At 46.9% G+C, this 14,517-nt stretch overlaps 2 protein-coding genes across 3 annotated transcripts in view; one reads left to right on the top strand and one right to left on the bottom strand.

Annotated features, from left to right (window-relative positions):
• Positions 1–527: 527 nt before the first annotated feature.
• Positions 528–9,369, bottom strand: stk24b (serine/threonine kinase 24b (STE20 homolog, yeast)). The gene is made up of 11 exons (XM_034555355.1): positions 8,554–9,369; positions 6,124–6,354; positions 5,728–5,784; positions 4,809–4,917; positions 4,343–4,500; positions 3,425–3,610; positions 3,200–3,348; positions 2,950–3,073; positions 2,668–2,736; positions 2,442–2,578; positions 528–2,346 (listed from the first exon to the last, which is right to left on the bottom strand). The coding sequence occupies exons 1-11, from the start codon at positions 8,593–8,595 to the stop codon at positions 2,313–2,315; spliced, it is 1,296 nt and encodes a 431-aa protein (XP_034411246.1). The 5' UTR covers positions 8,596–9,369; the 3' UTR covers positions 528–2,312.
• Positions 9,370–9,549: 180 nt separating this feature from the next.
• Positions 9,550–14,517, top strand: part of LOC117746287 (sodium-driven chloride bicarbonate exchanger-like) — a 39,363-nt gene continuing 34,395 nt past the window's right edge. Inside the window, exons 1-3 of one of the 2 annotated variants that reach the window (XM_034555338.1) lie at positions 9,550–10,594; positions 10,686–10,789; positions 12,130–12,159. In XM_034555338.1, the coding sequence (XP_034411229.1) occupies positions 10,742–10,789; positions 12,130–12,159 (78 nt within the window). In that variant the 5' untranslated portion in view covers positions 9,550–10,594; positions 10,686–10,741. Of the gene's footprint in view, positions 10,790–12,129; positions 12,160–14,517 lie in introns of both variants that reach the window. The other variant, XM_034555346.1, reaches the window with a different exon arrangement.

The raw sequence follows: 14,517 nt of genomic DNA on the forward strand, positions 1-14,517 counted from the left end.
TTTTGTTTTGGCCTGTGATTGTGGCTGCTCACCAAGGTCTTCAATAAAGATGGTGGCAAGGTGTTGATGTGAATGAAGATGCACACAAAGGTTTTTCTTAGGCTGCGGCTTAACTTTATACTTGTTTTTCTTCTTCTCAGTACAAATTATGTTCCAATGTTCAATACTTTTATTACATTTCACTGTGTACCGTATGGAGGAATATTAGGACCAAAGGCACGAGGCAAAACCAAAACAATGAGGAAGATTCTTTTCAATTTATTTAGCATTTTGAGAATAAAGAAGCTTTCAGTATTAGTTCCAGACATAAGAAAAAAATTAAATCAAGGTTTTTTGATAAAGTAATTTGATATATATATATATATATATATATATATATATATATATATATATATACACACACACACATACTTATACTCCTAACTTTTTCCGTTATGCCTTGCCTCGACACGCTAGTATTGATTATGTAAGGGTCATATTAATATCACCTCTACACACATTCAGGTCCAGAAAAGGCGACACCAAGGTTCTCAGTTAGCGTTAGATCTTTATTTCTCATGTCACTTTGAAAGCTTACAAGCTTACATTTAACTCCAATGACACAAGCAAAGATTATATACACAGTACTATAAACTGTCAGCTATGATAAAGGAGACCAAATGTACACATTTGAATTATTTCCGTAGCATATGTTTTTCTGTAAGGTATAGTTTGTTTTTTTTAGCTGGAGGGAGGTGCCCATATCCATAAAGCATTCCATATTTCCATCTTTGCGGTTATAAAAATATCAGCTATTTCTTAATTTCTTTCGATCCCTGTGTTGACAAGTGCGTCTTGATGCAACTCTCAACATTATTGCTGCATTAGCACAGTAGTAAATTCTGGAACTCTTAAGTAAACTTATATAGTAAAACATGGCTATTAGCAACTCTTTTAGGTTGGTTTTTCTTCTTCTTCCTCACAGGCTTCTTTAAATAGTCGACACACTTTCAAAGTGCAAACCCCCCCCCCCAAATACTGATCTGACGATACAAAAATAATACAACAAAAAAGGTGCAAATCATACTACAAACATCTGGCGAGAGCATAAAAAGAGAGACGTGGCACTTCTAGCGCGGCGTGGCGGTGAGACACGGAACAGTCCGGGGTGGCACCTGCACTTAATACAAATTTAAATAAGTAATAAGGTGAAATTCGGAGCCGACAAAAAATATAATACTCAACGTCGGCTAACGACCCCGGCTCCACTCTGTCCTAAACCCTTTAAAAACAGACTCCTGTAAACATCGCACAGGCCCCGCCCCCTGACGACACACAAAGGAGAAGCTTCTGCCTCCAAACAAAGTACGCTTAGCATCGTTAGTCCGCTGATTCAAAATGGAAGATTAGAACTCGGTCACTTAGAGAAAAAAAAAACACTTGACGAAAACCGAGCCCCAAAACCCCCGTGATGAAATGCCGGATGTGTGTGTGCATCTCAAAAAGGCATTTCCTGTTTCGTTTCTGGGTTGTGTTCTTTTATTTTTATATCTCTTTTAAACATCGCCAATATCTACAAAATGCACGAGACCATTTTGTACAGTGATCCATTTTTCCCGCAATGACGACTTGTAATCATGTACAGCATGGCGACCCCCCCCCCCCACTGCCTCGAAGTCCACTTAAAGCGCTTTACCTGAGGTTACATTAAGAATGCTGCAAATTTGCCTTAACAGGGAGTCTTACACACACACACACACACACACACACACACACACACACACACACACACACACACACACACACACACACACTCTCTCTCTCTCTCTCACACACACACACACACTCACACACTAAGATAATATCCCTGCAGGTCCATCAAGCATGCTCTTCAGAGGTTCTGGGGATATGACGCCTGCATTAAGAGGGGGCAATGAAGTCTTGGATTTCGGGGTGGGGGGTATTTTCCCGGCTCCTTGTCGAGCAGATTCCATGCGGAGACTCGGCGGCCTGTGAGACCGGAGTGGTCCAGCGCACACGCAGAGCCCAGAGTCCGTTTCACTGCTCGGACTTTTGAGTCTCGTTGCGGGATGTCCCGTTACCTTGCCCCCCCCCCCACCAAACCCCCCCGACCGTGGCTGAAAGAAGCTCTCCAGGGTTCCGCTGTAAGCCTCCGCTTTGGAGTTCAGTAATTTTTTGACAGAGTGGGTTAGCCCCAATGCGAACACATGGGAGGTCACACGTGGTCGGCTGGTGTGGAATGACTCGACCCTCTTTCCTGGCTGTGTTGTTGGGGGGCCTGGGAGAGCAGGGCTGGGGCAAAGAGCCGGTTACTAGGGGGAGGAGGACGTCCTGCTTGTGGAGAAACTGCAAAAAAGAAACGTAAAAAAAAAAAGTACATTATTGTCTTTGACAGCGCAAAAAAAGTCTTGAATGCATGATAAAGGGTTGTGAAGCGTTACCTCTGGAGCCGGTGGACCATGTGAGCCACCAGGGAGTCGGAGATGCTGGGGTAGGACTCCTCGGCCAGTAGGATGGCCTCCCTCAGCTCATCCAGGACCATGGGGTTCCCGTTCACCTGCTCCTGTCTCGCCTTCAGCTGCGAGTGAGGAGAGGGGGCAGGAGGCAGAGGATCGGTTGGCACCGATTCCAAACGTTAACACTTAAGTGACCTAGTCGTGTCCTTACCTCAGCTAATGCCGGAGAGATGACTGTGGCCAGGCTCTGTGAATAAGGCCTCTTTGGAATGTCTTCCGTCTGCGGAAAAGGGAGATGAGGGAAATGTATGTCGTGCAGCTTCACCTTAGGGGGTAATCTATTAAAATCGGGACGGCGTGCTTCCCTAAATAACACCGGTCCTGGTGAAACGGTGCACATTTATTTGTTCTGTTGCAGTGGGATGAAGTGCATCTGATCCTTTAAACGTCACGTTATTCCTTATGGTGCACAATGACCATGTGAAGCTCTCACCTGGTCTGCCGCCGCCGACTGCCCCTCCCCGTTCTGCAGCTTCTTGGGGTCCTTCTCTCGGATGGTGAAGATCCAGTCGTCGCTACCAAAGTCGTTCCCCCCCGATGCCTGGCCGTCCTGCTCTCTGATTGGACGGACATTAAAAGAGGTGTTTTCGGTGTTCTGCATAATAGCATGCAGTAAATGAAAAAAAAAAAAAAAGATCAAAATGACAATGGTGTATTTCTACTGTATAACAAGTCAAACTCACGAGTCGGACTCATCCGAACTGGACTCTGTGGTTCTCGACTGCTCTGCCTTCCACCTCTTGTACTTGTCCACCAGCTCCGTCAGATAGGAGGTCTTTTTCGCGTGGCGCACAATCAGCTTATGCTTCAGCAGCTCTTTGGCAGTCGGCCTCTGAGAAAGGGAAATGGAAGCAGGTGAGATGATACACAATGCAGTATGAATAATGTTTAAGTGAGACGCTACTCACGAAGCTGGGCTCTTTGTTGAGGCAGGCCTCGATGAACTCCTTGAGCGGCTTGCTGTAGCTGCCCTCCAGCGTGGGCGGGTTGTTCTTTGGGATGAGGAATAAGACCTTCATGGGGTGGAGCTCCGAGTGGGGCGGCTCGCCCTTCGTCAGCTCGATGGCCGTGATGCCCAGCGACCAGATGTCGGCCTGGAAAAGCACGGAGAGACACGTGGTGAAGAAAACAGCAGCACAAGAGGTATACAACTCGACAGTGTCGTTTTAAGATTCACCCTCACGCGTCTTGAGGAGGTTTCATCAGAAGAGGCGTAAACATGATGTAGTTCTGCAGACTGGTGATCAGGGTTGGACCTGCGCTAACGTTTTGAAATGAAGCCAAACACCGGACAGGTTTACCGAATTCTACCACTAGGTGTCGCAGGTTATGGAACCAGCTTCCTCTTTCAGTCCGGCAGGCAGACAGTCACCTCATTTAAGAGTAGACTTAAGACTTTCCTGTTTAATAGTGCTTATAGTTAGGGCTGAATCTGGTTTGCCCTGGTCGAGCCCCTTGATATGCTGCTATAGGCTTATAGGCTGCTGGGGGATGTTTTAGGATACACTGAGCACCTATCTCATCTTCTCTCTCTACTACTTCCTCCCCGGAGTCGTTGTGACTTCACGTCTCATAGGGTCCATTGGACCTGGAGGTGTCTGATTGCTCTCCTGAAAGGTTATTTTTGGGGAGTTTTTCCTAATCCGATGTGAATTGAATTAAACTGAATTGAATTGACTGGCACATGAGCCGGGTAGCTCCTCAGTGTGGTTCACACAGAGCACACTGCGATGTTCTGTTGTTGTTGTTGTTTGTTAGAGGAATGCAAACCAACATGAGCAATGTAACCAGAGCGTTGAGCGCTGCTCGTCGGCTCCAAGCCTCACCTTGGAGTCGTACGCCGACTGTTTGATGACCTCGGGGGCCATCCAGAAGGGCGTGCCGACGAAGGTGTTGCGTTTGATCTGGGTGTCGGTGAGCTGCCCCGCCACACCGAAGTCCGCCAGCTTTACCTCTCCCTGCTCGGACAGCAGCACGTTGGCGGCTGTGGGGGAAGAACAGGCGGAAGGATGACGTGACGCAGCTCGGAGAACACAAACACATCATCAGACGCCTCCGCCAGCGGCATTGATCTCCTGTGCAGATTTATTTCACTGTCAGAAGCCTTTTAGAGAAGTGCTACAGCGTTCACCTTAAATCCCCCCGATGCAACACAACCTCTATAATGAATGAAACCCGGAAAGGGACGTCAATACCATTAAGGCGCTACATGATATTTGTGTGTGCTCCATGATGCCAGTTAGCCAGCTGAAAGCCTGCGGCCTCTGATGGCAGCGCTCTCAGTCCAGCTACCTTTGATATCACGGTGGATCTTCTTCTCAGAGTGCAGATACTCCAGGCCCTTGAGGATCTCCCTCAAGATTGTGGCGATCTGGGTCTCATCCAGGGCCCCGGGCTCCATCTTCAGAGGGCAAACAAACAGAGACCGTGAGCCTCGGACTATTTATTCTACAGGGTTGACATGACAGGGCTGATATCCCCCCAACACAGTACACAAATCACACACTAATCCACGGAAGACGTTACATTTTGTGTCTCCGCTGACATAAGAGTGTAAAATGATTGTAAAAGGCTTATTAAAGGAATGCTTCACCCACAAAAACAGTTTTTTCTCACGTCACTCCACAGCGAACGGAGAATCACAAAAACAATGCAGAAAAGTCTGGAATAGATATAGCAAAACTGAACAACCGACTCGTGCAGTAAATCCAACCCTAATATATTCTGTTGCATTCTCACTACTTCACAAAAATCGTACTATTTAAAACACTTTAAAACCTTGCGTGAAGATGCATGCGTTTGTGAAGCCGTGAGCACATGACTGGATAAATGAGACTTTTATAATACCGCCCGAGTTAACGGATGGTATGACGCAGTTGCTGACGTTAAACGCTGATCCCATTTACGTCGATTCATCCAGACCTTTTCTCCGTTTTTTTCTTCTTCTTCATCCGTTCACCGCTTAGACACGCAAGAAAAACTAAGTGTTCTCCAAGAAAGTGATACGAGGAGAGTGACTGACACAAAGATGATCATTTTGGAGGTGAAGTGCTCCTTTAAACTCTGGAGAACGAGCAGATGTGCTACATTACACACCGAAGGCTATCTAAGTATCTAATGACTTTTGAAACAATTCAGTGGGCACAAAAGAAAGTAAGGCCGCAAAGACAAACCAATGTCGGGGGGGTCGACCTTGTCAATGTGCACTTACCAAATCTAACGCTGAGCCTCCTCCTAAATACTCCATGATGATCCATAGCTTCGAGTCCTGGAGACAGAGAGAGGGGAAAAGAGGGTGAGTTGCCAGCAACGGGAGAAAAAGGTTTCATCGCGGTGCGTTTGTGGAGACGCCGCTCGTTTATGTAGGAAGGGGGGGGGGTTATTGGTCGTAAGCAAGTCATGAGGACATTGTGAGGGCTTGGTGGGATGTCGTCTGAGCCCAATTCCTTTTTAGTTCAGGATTAAAATCGGGGAAAAGGTGGGCAGAGGAAAACAAATCCTTCCATCCCATTTGCTCAAATTGGGAAATGGATAGAGAACCAGAGAACACTCACTGCCTAGTAGAGACCACAAGCGTGTCTAGAACAAGTACGACAACAAGCATCACCTTGAGGTACGAGCCGTAGTACTTGGTGACGAAGGGGCTGTCGCACTGGCTCAGCACGGTGATCTCCTGCTGGATGTCCTCGATATCATCCTCCGCCTCCTCCAGGTCTATGATCTTGATAGCCACCACCTTCTGGGTGCGATTGTCGATGCCTTTGAACACCTCGCCGAACGAGCCCTTGCCGATGCGCTCCAGCTTGGTGAACAGCTCCTCCGGGTCGGCCTTGGTGTTCTGGCGGTGACGGGAAGAGGAAGAGGAAAGCAAAGGGGAGGAAAGGAGGAGTGAAACAACAACAAAAGGAAAGAAAGGGAAGAGGAGAGAAAAGGGAATGTTTGAAAAGAACTGAATGCTGGAGGAGTATATAGGAAACACCAGCAGGGTGCCATTCTTACAGGATACATGAATTCACTCGTTGCAACACCTTGTGTTTGTGTACACAGAGAGAAAGACACAGGAGAATGAAAAGGGAAAGAGTGTAACAGTTGGATAACAGGCAGGTTAAAAGGAATTAATATAACATTGTAGTGCTCAATAGCCGGCTGCACCTTTGGGGTTTAGTGTTCTGTATTGTTTTCTCGGGTTAATCTATGAAATCATTACTTTATCCAAGTCCACTGGCACATCTTCAAATGTCTTGTTTAGTCTGACCAAAAGTCCCAAACACACAGATATTAAATGTTCAATAGTTTAAACAAATTAAAATGGGGCATTCAGTGTTGTCAATTTTGGGACCTTCTTGCTCCATATAGCTTTAACTCTTGGAGCTGTGTAGGCTTTTTAGGTTGGATAGTTTTTCTTGCTATTTGCCCTCGCTTTAACTAGACTTGATTAGAGTTACAGACACATGGGGCTATGATGTGATGAATTTAAATTGGCTGGATTCATTCTGAACCGGTGATAAAGCCAATCTGGAACCTAATGCACAGCGCTATGCAGATAACCACTTTATGTGTATACCGACATTTGATACTGGGTTCTGGACAGATTGGGTGTTGTAGATGTAAACCAGTGCTGAGAGGCAATGAGGGAAAACACAATATTACTGGTGGCACCCTGAGACACAATTATAACTCCTCTTGAGGACATAAGGACAGGACAGAGGAAGCGAGCGCCGTTGCACTATCTCGAGTGCTGACACAAAAATAAGCTCAGCACACTGTAGCGGCATGTGTATCAGAGTGTTGACCGAAAAAAGAAACCCTACTTGAACGCTGCAGGAAGTGAACCCTCCAGAGGCTGTTATGTGGGAAACACAAGAGCAGGGCGCTGATCAAAATTCTAAAACTACCTTTCATGACCTCTTCAGAGCAGAGCCTGTGTCAATAGGATAGCTAAAAATTAAACTGCTGCCTTCCACAAAAACAAAAAAGAAGAGGATCCCTTGTGTCACCAATAAAAGGCATTTTTGGTGCCGTGAAATAATTTTATTCAAGAGACTTAACAGTGATTCCGCAAATGGAAAGTGTGGGACAGAGGCGATAAAGTGATGAGTCATATCATGTTGCAATAATAACATGTTTTGTTTTATGGACAAGGGTTTGAACTGGAAATAAGAGCTTTTTATGCACAGATTTACAGGTATAGACTTCAAATACTCTAAAATAGACAATTCAGCTGACAAGCTAAAAAACATTTCACTTGCCTCCATGTCCTTTTAAGAACAATCGCCACCTGACTGGCAGAAAAAAACTGCGATTTATGATGAGTTATTATGCTCTCAATGGACTCAAATCTTGTTGGCAAAAAAATCCGGTCTTCCCCCTGAAGCATCCTCTCCCAGTATGCATGCATTTACTTCCAAAGCAGATCAATATGCTAAGGAGCATGCACAGGGGAAATAATCTGGTGCACGAGGCAGTTTACATCAGGAACAGTTATCTCCCCAACACAAAAATCCCCCATAGGCAAATTCCTAAAGATAGCAGCGGAGGCTGGAACAAGGCGCGTGTGTGCTTCAGTTTATGTACATGGGACCTTCAAGTTGCGGCTGAATCGGAATGTTGCGTTCAATGCGCATCCTTCCGTTGCAAAGATGTGGCATTCAGTGGCAGAAGGACAACATACTAATGACGCAAATGAGCTGTGTCATGTTGTCTGGCGTCGCACACAAACACAATAGTTTCTATTATAGACTTAGATGTTTGGGTTGTTTCATATTTAACGTCATTCGCCTGACGTGCACTTCCTCCTGTGCCGCCTGGCCATTGCAGCATCAATATGGGTGCATTATGAGGTGTTTCCGGCGAGAGAGAGTTCTGTTTTTTTTCCTAACGAGGTGAAAATGAACGTTATTCGAGATGCCCAAAGTCACACAGGGGGGGAAGCGGGGACAGGTCGGTGAAGCCCGCAGCGGGGAGTCGATCAAGTGTACATTGTGTTCTGGCAGTGACCTCTACTACTAGGAGCTAGTTCAAAAGACATGTGGCTTACCTGCATCCCCGGCAGGTGTCCCTGGATAGGAGAATGGGCCATGGTGCCGCGGGCCCGCTCGGTTCGCGCCTCGTCCAACAACGCAGGGCTGGCGTCTCCTCGGTTCGGCTTGTGTTTACAGTCCCGGCTGCGGTTCCGTTAATGTCAGCAATCCTCCCCACTGAGACCCGCTCCAGGTACTTTATTTAGAGAGAAAGACGCCCCCCCCTCCCACACCCGTTCATGTGCGGTAACGACCCCCAAGTCATCCAAAACAGCTGAGCAAGCTAACAGACCTTGGCTAGCCCTAACCGCCAGAGCTGCGTCGCAAGAAATCCGCAACGTTAGTCCGCTAACCAAGCTGGCGACGCGCTAAAACTGGTGCGCTGAATCCGGTTCTCCCACTCGGGGGGGAAGTTGTCCCGCTGCGACGCATGTTTACAATTCTCAGAAGCGACGGAGTGGCGACGACAGCCGCGTTTCAAGACGAGCCAACTGTCACCCGCCGGCTCGTATTCTCTCGCTGACGGTGTTGTCAGCTAGCTAGCATGATTAGCTCGTTAGCTAGCTAGCCAACGCAGACCACCCGACATGACGTTCCGTCCGCGAGCTCGGCGCGCGACGTGTCCGCATGCTGCGAACGTCCCCCACGGAACGGAGGCTCGAATACACCCCGGCACCACGGCCTTTTAAATTTATTTATGTTTTATCTTTGCGCTAACTTGCCTTCCGCAGCTCTACAGGTCGGGCATCTGCGGCAAGGATAGCTCGCCCGTGTTTTTGTTTCCCCCTCCCCTCACTTTCGTCCCGTACTCTCGGCCATCTTGTCGGTGCTGTGACGCCTGGCTGGGCGGTTCCGGATCAACAACAACGTTTCTCTCTCGCCAGTGTTTGATGCCAGGAGGATGAACCGAGATAACGCCCCCCAAGTCGGGAGTCGGTGATACTTTGAGTGATCTTTGTTAAACCGTTTGGATGTGAAGCTCAGAATCCATTTGAGAAAACTCAATTTGGTAACTGCGATCTGGTGATGTTGGTCCAGAGAGCACGTGCTTTTTCATAACCAATTCATAAACCACCTTTACGTAGAACTCAAATCACTCTTCAGTTATCCAGAGGATCATAAGAAAGTTTGTCAATGATACCTGTCCCTTTCTGGGAATCACCCTAAAACACCCTTTTTTTAATTATTAAAACCCGCGTTAGTCCAGTAACTCCTTTACAACGCCACACTCTCCTCGCAGTCCTCTGTTAACGCATTGCCGTGTATAACTGAATTGCCTTAACACAACTGCATTGGGAGCCAATCAAACTAATGACTCTCCTCAACGATGCCATTTGCAGCACTAATTGAGTCGAATTGTTGTGGCGTTTCTCCGGTTTCGCCACAGGGGGGCGCCAGAGCATCAACCTTTTCACCGGCCGCAGCAGCATCCTTGCGTAATCCGGATGCTGATGCCGTCGCACCATCTAAGTGCTCGCTACGGCGAGACCCAAATTCACGGGGCGGTCGGTGCATTACTGCAGCCGGAGGTATTTGTTGTCGCCCAAGAACATGAATGACGCCACATCATAGAATATTGATTAATAGCGGAAGCTGATCATAAAGGCGGTTCAAGCCTGTTCTAACAAAGGGGGCCTGTGGCGCAGGCGAGCGGTGGAGAACATGCACATGGGTCGCCTATACATCAAGAAGGCATATTGCATGCTTGTTATGTATTTCATAATACAAAGAGATCCTACATAAATATATGGATGGAACGCCAGGTCGCTCAAAATTCCCATTTGCCCTATTGATATCATTTTAGAAGAGACGATATACTTTATGTGAACCCGCGCGTTTCTGTTTGTGTGGCTTATTTGCATTCCTGGGCGAAAAGCACGCGCGCACAGCGGCTCCCGTGTCTCTCTCGCACACTCACACTCGTGCGCCTCGTCGTCCAGAGGGTCGAACGCGTGAGTTAATCGGAAGCGCTGCCTCCCTCCTTCATGCGTAAACGATGCGGGGCAGGACGGGAACTCTGCGCTCCTACCTTCATTTGAGAAACCCGGGCCGGTGAATGTAAGGTGGTGGTGGTGGGGGGGGCAAGAAGAAGAATAAAAAGGAAAGGAAAACACACTTTAATTTTTTTTTAAAACCCGTCTTCAACCAGCGTTTGACAAGAGCGGAGGAGCGCGTCACGACTCGCCTGTCGAGGAGGAGAAAAAGATGGACATCACGGATCAAGGAGCTCAAATGGAGCCGCTCTTACCCACGGTGAGTCCACACGCTATGGTGTTTACATTCAATTACACGTTTTGAACATCTGGGCTGAACGGCACAGTTGGTGCATGTTGTGTGTGTTTTTTGGGGGGGGGGGGGGTGAAACGTCCCATCGGTGTGTGATTTTTTCATATTCAATATTTCACAAAACACAATGACCCACATTTGCTCGTGGACGGTCTTCACATCCATCTCTGAACGCCTCCGTCGTCACACGAAAGGCGGCCGTACTGCGCCGTGCAGGTTGGGGTTGGCACGGTGTTCCCCAGCGGCTCCACATCCATGTTGTACCGTGTGGCCTTCCAGGCACGTCACGCGTGCCACCATTCGACCCCGTTTTTTAAATGGTCTGAAACCTGCTGCTTCTTTTTGAGGACAGTATACTGCGGGTCTCAGGCAGACCTCTGAGGGGGGGGGGGGGGCATGTGTGCTCCATCAGTTGGACTGAAACGAGCTCACCATCTTTCCATCTTCGCCTGGATTATTCCGATTGATTCATAAGCCCATTGGGGCCTTTGTGAAGGCTATACGCACTTTTCAGAGCAGAGAACATCTATATTAAAATACAACAAAAGTAATCAGATTATTTGACATTGTGTAAATCTCCATCCATCAAAACGGAGAGGGACACAAGGGGTCCAATCTGTGTGTGTGTGTGTGTGTCCTATCTCCCCCTTGGGTCTGAGGTCCCTGGAGCCCACTTGCAGAAGAAGGGCTCTGTGGGGGCCCTCAAACGTAACACGTTAAGCCAATTGAAGGCAGCCATCATTAGCATTCAAGTGAGACTGTGCTGAGAAGGGGAAATAGACATAACAATATATATATATATATATATATATATATATATATATATATATATATATATATATTGCTTTGTCCTCCCCTTGTTTAGCAGCAGCGTTTGCTCTGAAGGCGAGTCAATACTCTCCTCGTTGGCTCTATTTGTGGACGTCTTACACGAGGACTATGCTTTCCGGAGCTCACGGCGTACAATGGAGCCGGATGGGGTTGATGTGGTGGGCCGCTGCTCTCTCCATCTCCATCCATGTACCTCTGCCTGTCTGATCCGTTGTCATTGTTTCGTCAGGACAGGAATGAGTATGTGAGGTGTTAGAATTTCAGGGAGACCTCAGTATAGTTCTCATCCTACCAGGTTCCCAAAGGTTACAGCAACAGAGCATGTTCCATTTACAGCAGGACGGCCTCATTGTTAGACCCACATCTCTCCCTGGTTTACTATGAGCGTATATGCCATGTGGTAACGGGTCCACACGCCCTGCTTTTTGTCCTGTTCACTTATTTCCTCCTTTTTTTTGTTTTTTTTTGTCTTGCAGGAGCAAAGTCCCCAAGAAAACCAAGACGTGGTGAGTAGACCTCTCGCCGTCTTTCGACTGGAATGAGAGAAAAACAAACGTCACATCGATTTGCTTCAGTTGCAACCACGATAACTCGGATCGATACACCTGTTAGGAAACAATAAATCAAGGAATGTAAAGGCCAACATGATAAATGGTTAGGTCACAAAGTATGTGCTGAATGTCGCTACGCTATAGTAAAAGATTCTGCAGGTTTTCTCCGGGCTGCTCTAGTTTCCCGATGGCTCCATGTGTTGATCACAAATTTGCTGTTAATCCATGTTTTTCTATAATCTGTAATCTACAGTAATGTTGCACAGCTGTATTTGGTTTCTAACTTTCATTAGCCAGCTTGTTTAGCAGATGTTGTGTATTTTTAGATCACAATTGTCACGTGTGTCACTGTGCATCTGTCCGAGGACACGCCGGGCAGATAAATAATAATAATAGAAAATAAGAGTGAAGTGCAACTGCTTTGTGGGGATCACCGGATGAGAGCACGAGGAGACAATTGAGCCAGTCGGGGAGAAGAGTTTGGATGCATGTCATATCTGCTCTGAGAAAAAACATTGCTTATGCAACCGTTGGGCCGTGAGCCAGACTGAGGACAAGAATGAGCACAAAGTGTCTGCCAGTGGAGTTCAATCCTCCACTTGATAGAACTCCACGTGTTCCCTTTAGGACGTATACTTTCCTAAAGGCTGCGAGGAGCCATTGATAGTTGCCACCTTTTGTCATTCGATCGCCCCGAGGTCACTTGTTATGAATAGAATGCAAACACAAGCTCAGTACTAATCTTTTCAATCAAAGGAACACACATTTCAAGTTTAATTTGTCTCATTCCCCTCATTGTTATATCTGATTAACGATACAAAGTGGTGACAATGTTGGCTTGATGTTTGTTGAAAACAACCACATGTTTTGTACTAAAATAGTTTGGGGAGTAATTTGCAAGCTTTTGGCTGTTTTCGCTGCCGTGGGATTCAACTGAACTTTTAAGACGTAGTTCAGCACTGTGGAAAATACGCGTGTTCCCTTTCTGGCTGAGGATCAGACGCCACTCCGTCTTATGTCGCCTGATCGGAGCAGGGGTGGTGTGTTGTTGTAGACCAGCAGGGAGTCAGCATCTCACCGCTTCCCTCCACCTATGGATTATCGCTGAGAACAAACTCTGTGGCAAACAAGCGTTTACTGTGCTTACAGGTATTGTTCAGCAAGATAATCCTCACAAAGGAACACCACTTTTGGGATTGTTAAAGCGACGCAATCGGCAGAAAACCAATGTTAGGCTGAAAAACAAACCTCTCTGGCAGCAGGGGTGGGAGTACAAGCACGGCGAGGCTGTAAAGGCAAACCGGTGATGGGGTTAGCACCCAACTTTTAAACATTAACTTCTCTTTTATTTTTACAGACTTTATTTCAGGCATTGAAACCCATTAAAAAAAAAAAACCCAAAGAAAACCCTTGACTTCAAGATGAGGGAACAAGAAGTGCAAAAAGAAATGCTGAATCATTCCTGCACCTCTATTATTAGCCTGTAATAGCTTCTATTATAATCTGATGAAATGAACACATTAATTGTGAAACCAGATGTGAAACCAGATGTTCATATATATATATATATATATATATATATATATATATATATATATATATATATATATATATATAGTGGGTAGTGTGGAAGAGAGTCACGGTGGATTAAGAAAAGAGAAGAAATAAGCAGAAAAGTTGTCAGGTAGTAAATGAACAGTGTGGGTCACAGTTAGACCATGAATACACAGTCGAGACCCCGAGGATGTGCCTGTGTCCTGCTTTCTAACTGCTAAAGAGCAAATACAGGCCAACGTTGTGTTTGCTGGCTATAACGTTGTTAGTGACATCCACGACCCCTAATTGTCATCACTTCCAGTGGTCGCTGCTCAGCTCGTCTGTCTCATCTGATCATTTGTCGTCACAGAGATAGGCCTTTACCTCTGGAGTGTCGTGGTCCTAATTACAACCCTGACGTAACAGCGGTGTCGCCTGCCCAGTGCCGTCCGGTTTCGGGGTCCATCAGCTTGTTCAGGGGGGAGATCATTGTGAGCGGACGGAGGCTTGTTCTGCCGAGAAAGGCCCCGAAAGGCCCCGTGCACAGCCTGTGCACCTCTCTGTGGTTAATTATAGCCCAGTCGGTGGGGAGGGAGGTGAAGAGGACATGGAGGTACAGAGCCAGGGGGAGAATGTGAGAGGCAGATGGCGAGATGAGTGATGGCGAGATGTCACCTTTTTGCTGTTGAAAACATACCATGAGGGCAGGAACCTCAAGGACAGCGTTATTGCAACTGTACAGAAATAAGTCCTTCCTCCGGATCCGTTTCCAGCGCG

Source organism: Cyclopterus lumpus, chromosome 2, assembly GCF_009769545.1.
Source record: "Cyclopterus lumpus isolate fCycLum1 chromosome 2, fCycLum1.pri, whole genome shotgun sequence".
Lineage (NCBI taxonomy): Eukaryota > Metazoa > Chordata > Actinopteri > Perciformes > Cyclopteridae > Cyclopterus > Cyclopterus lumpus.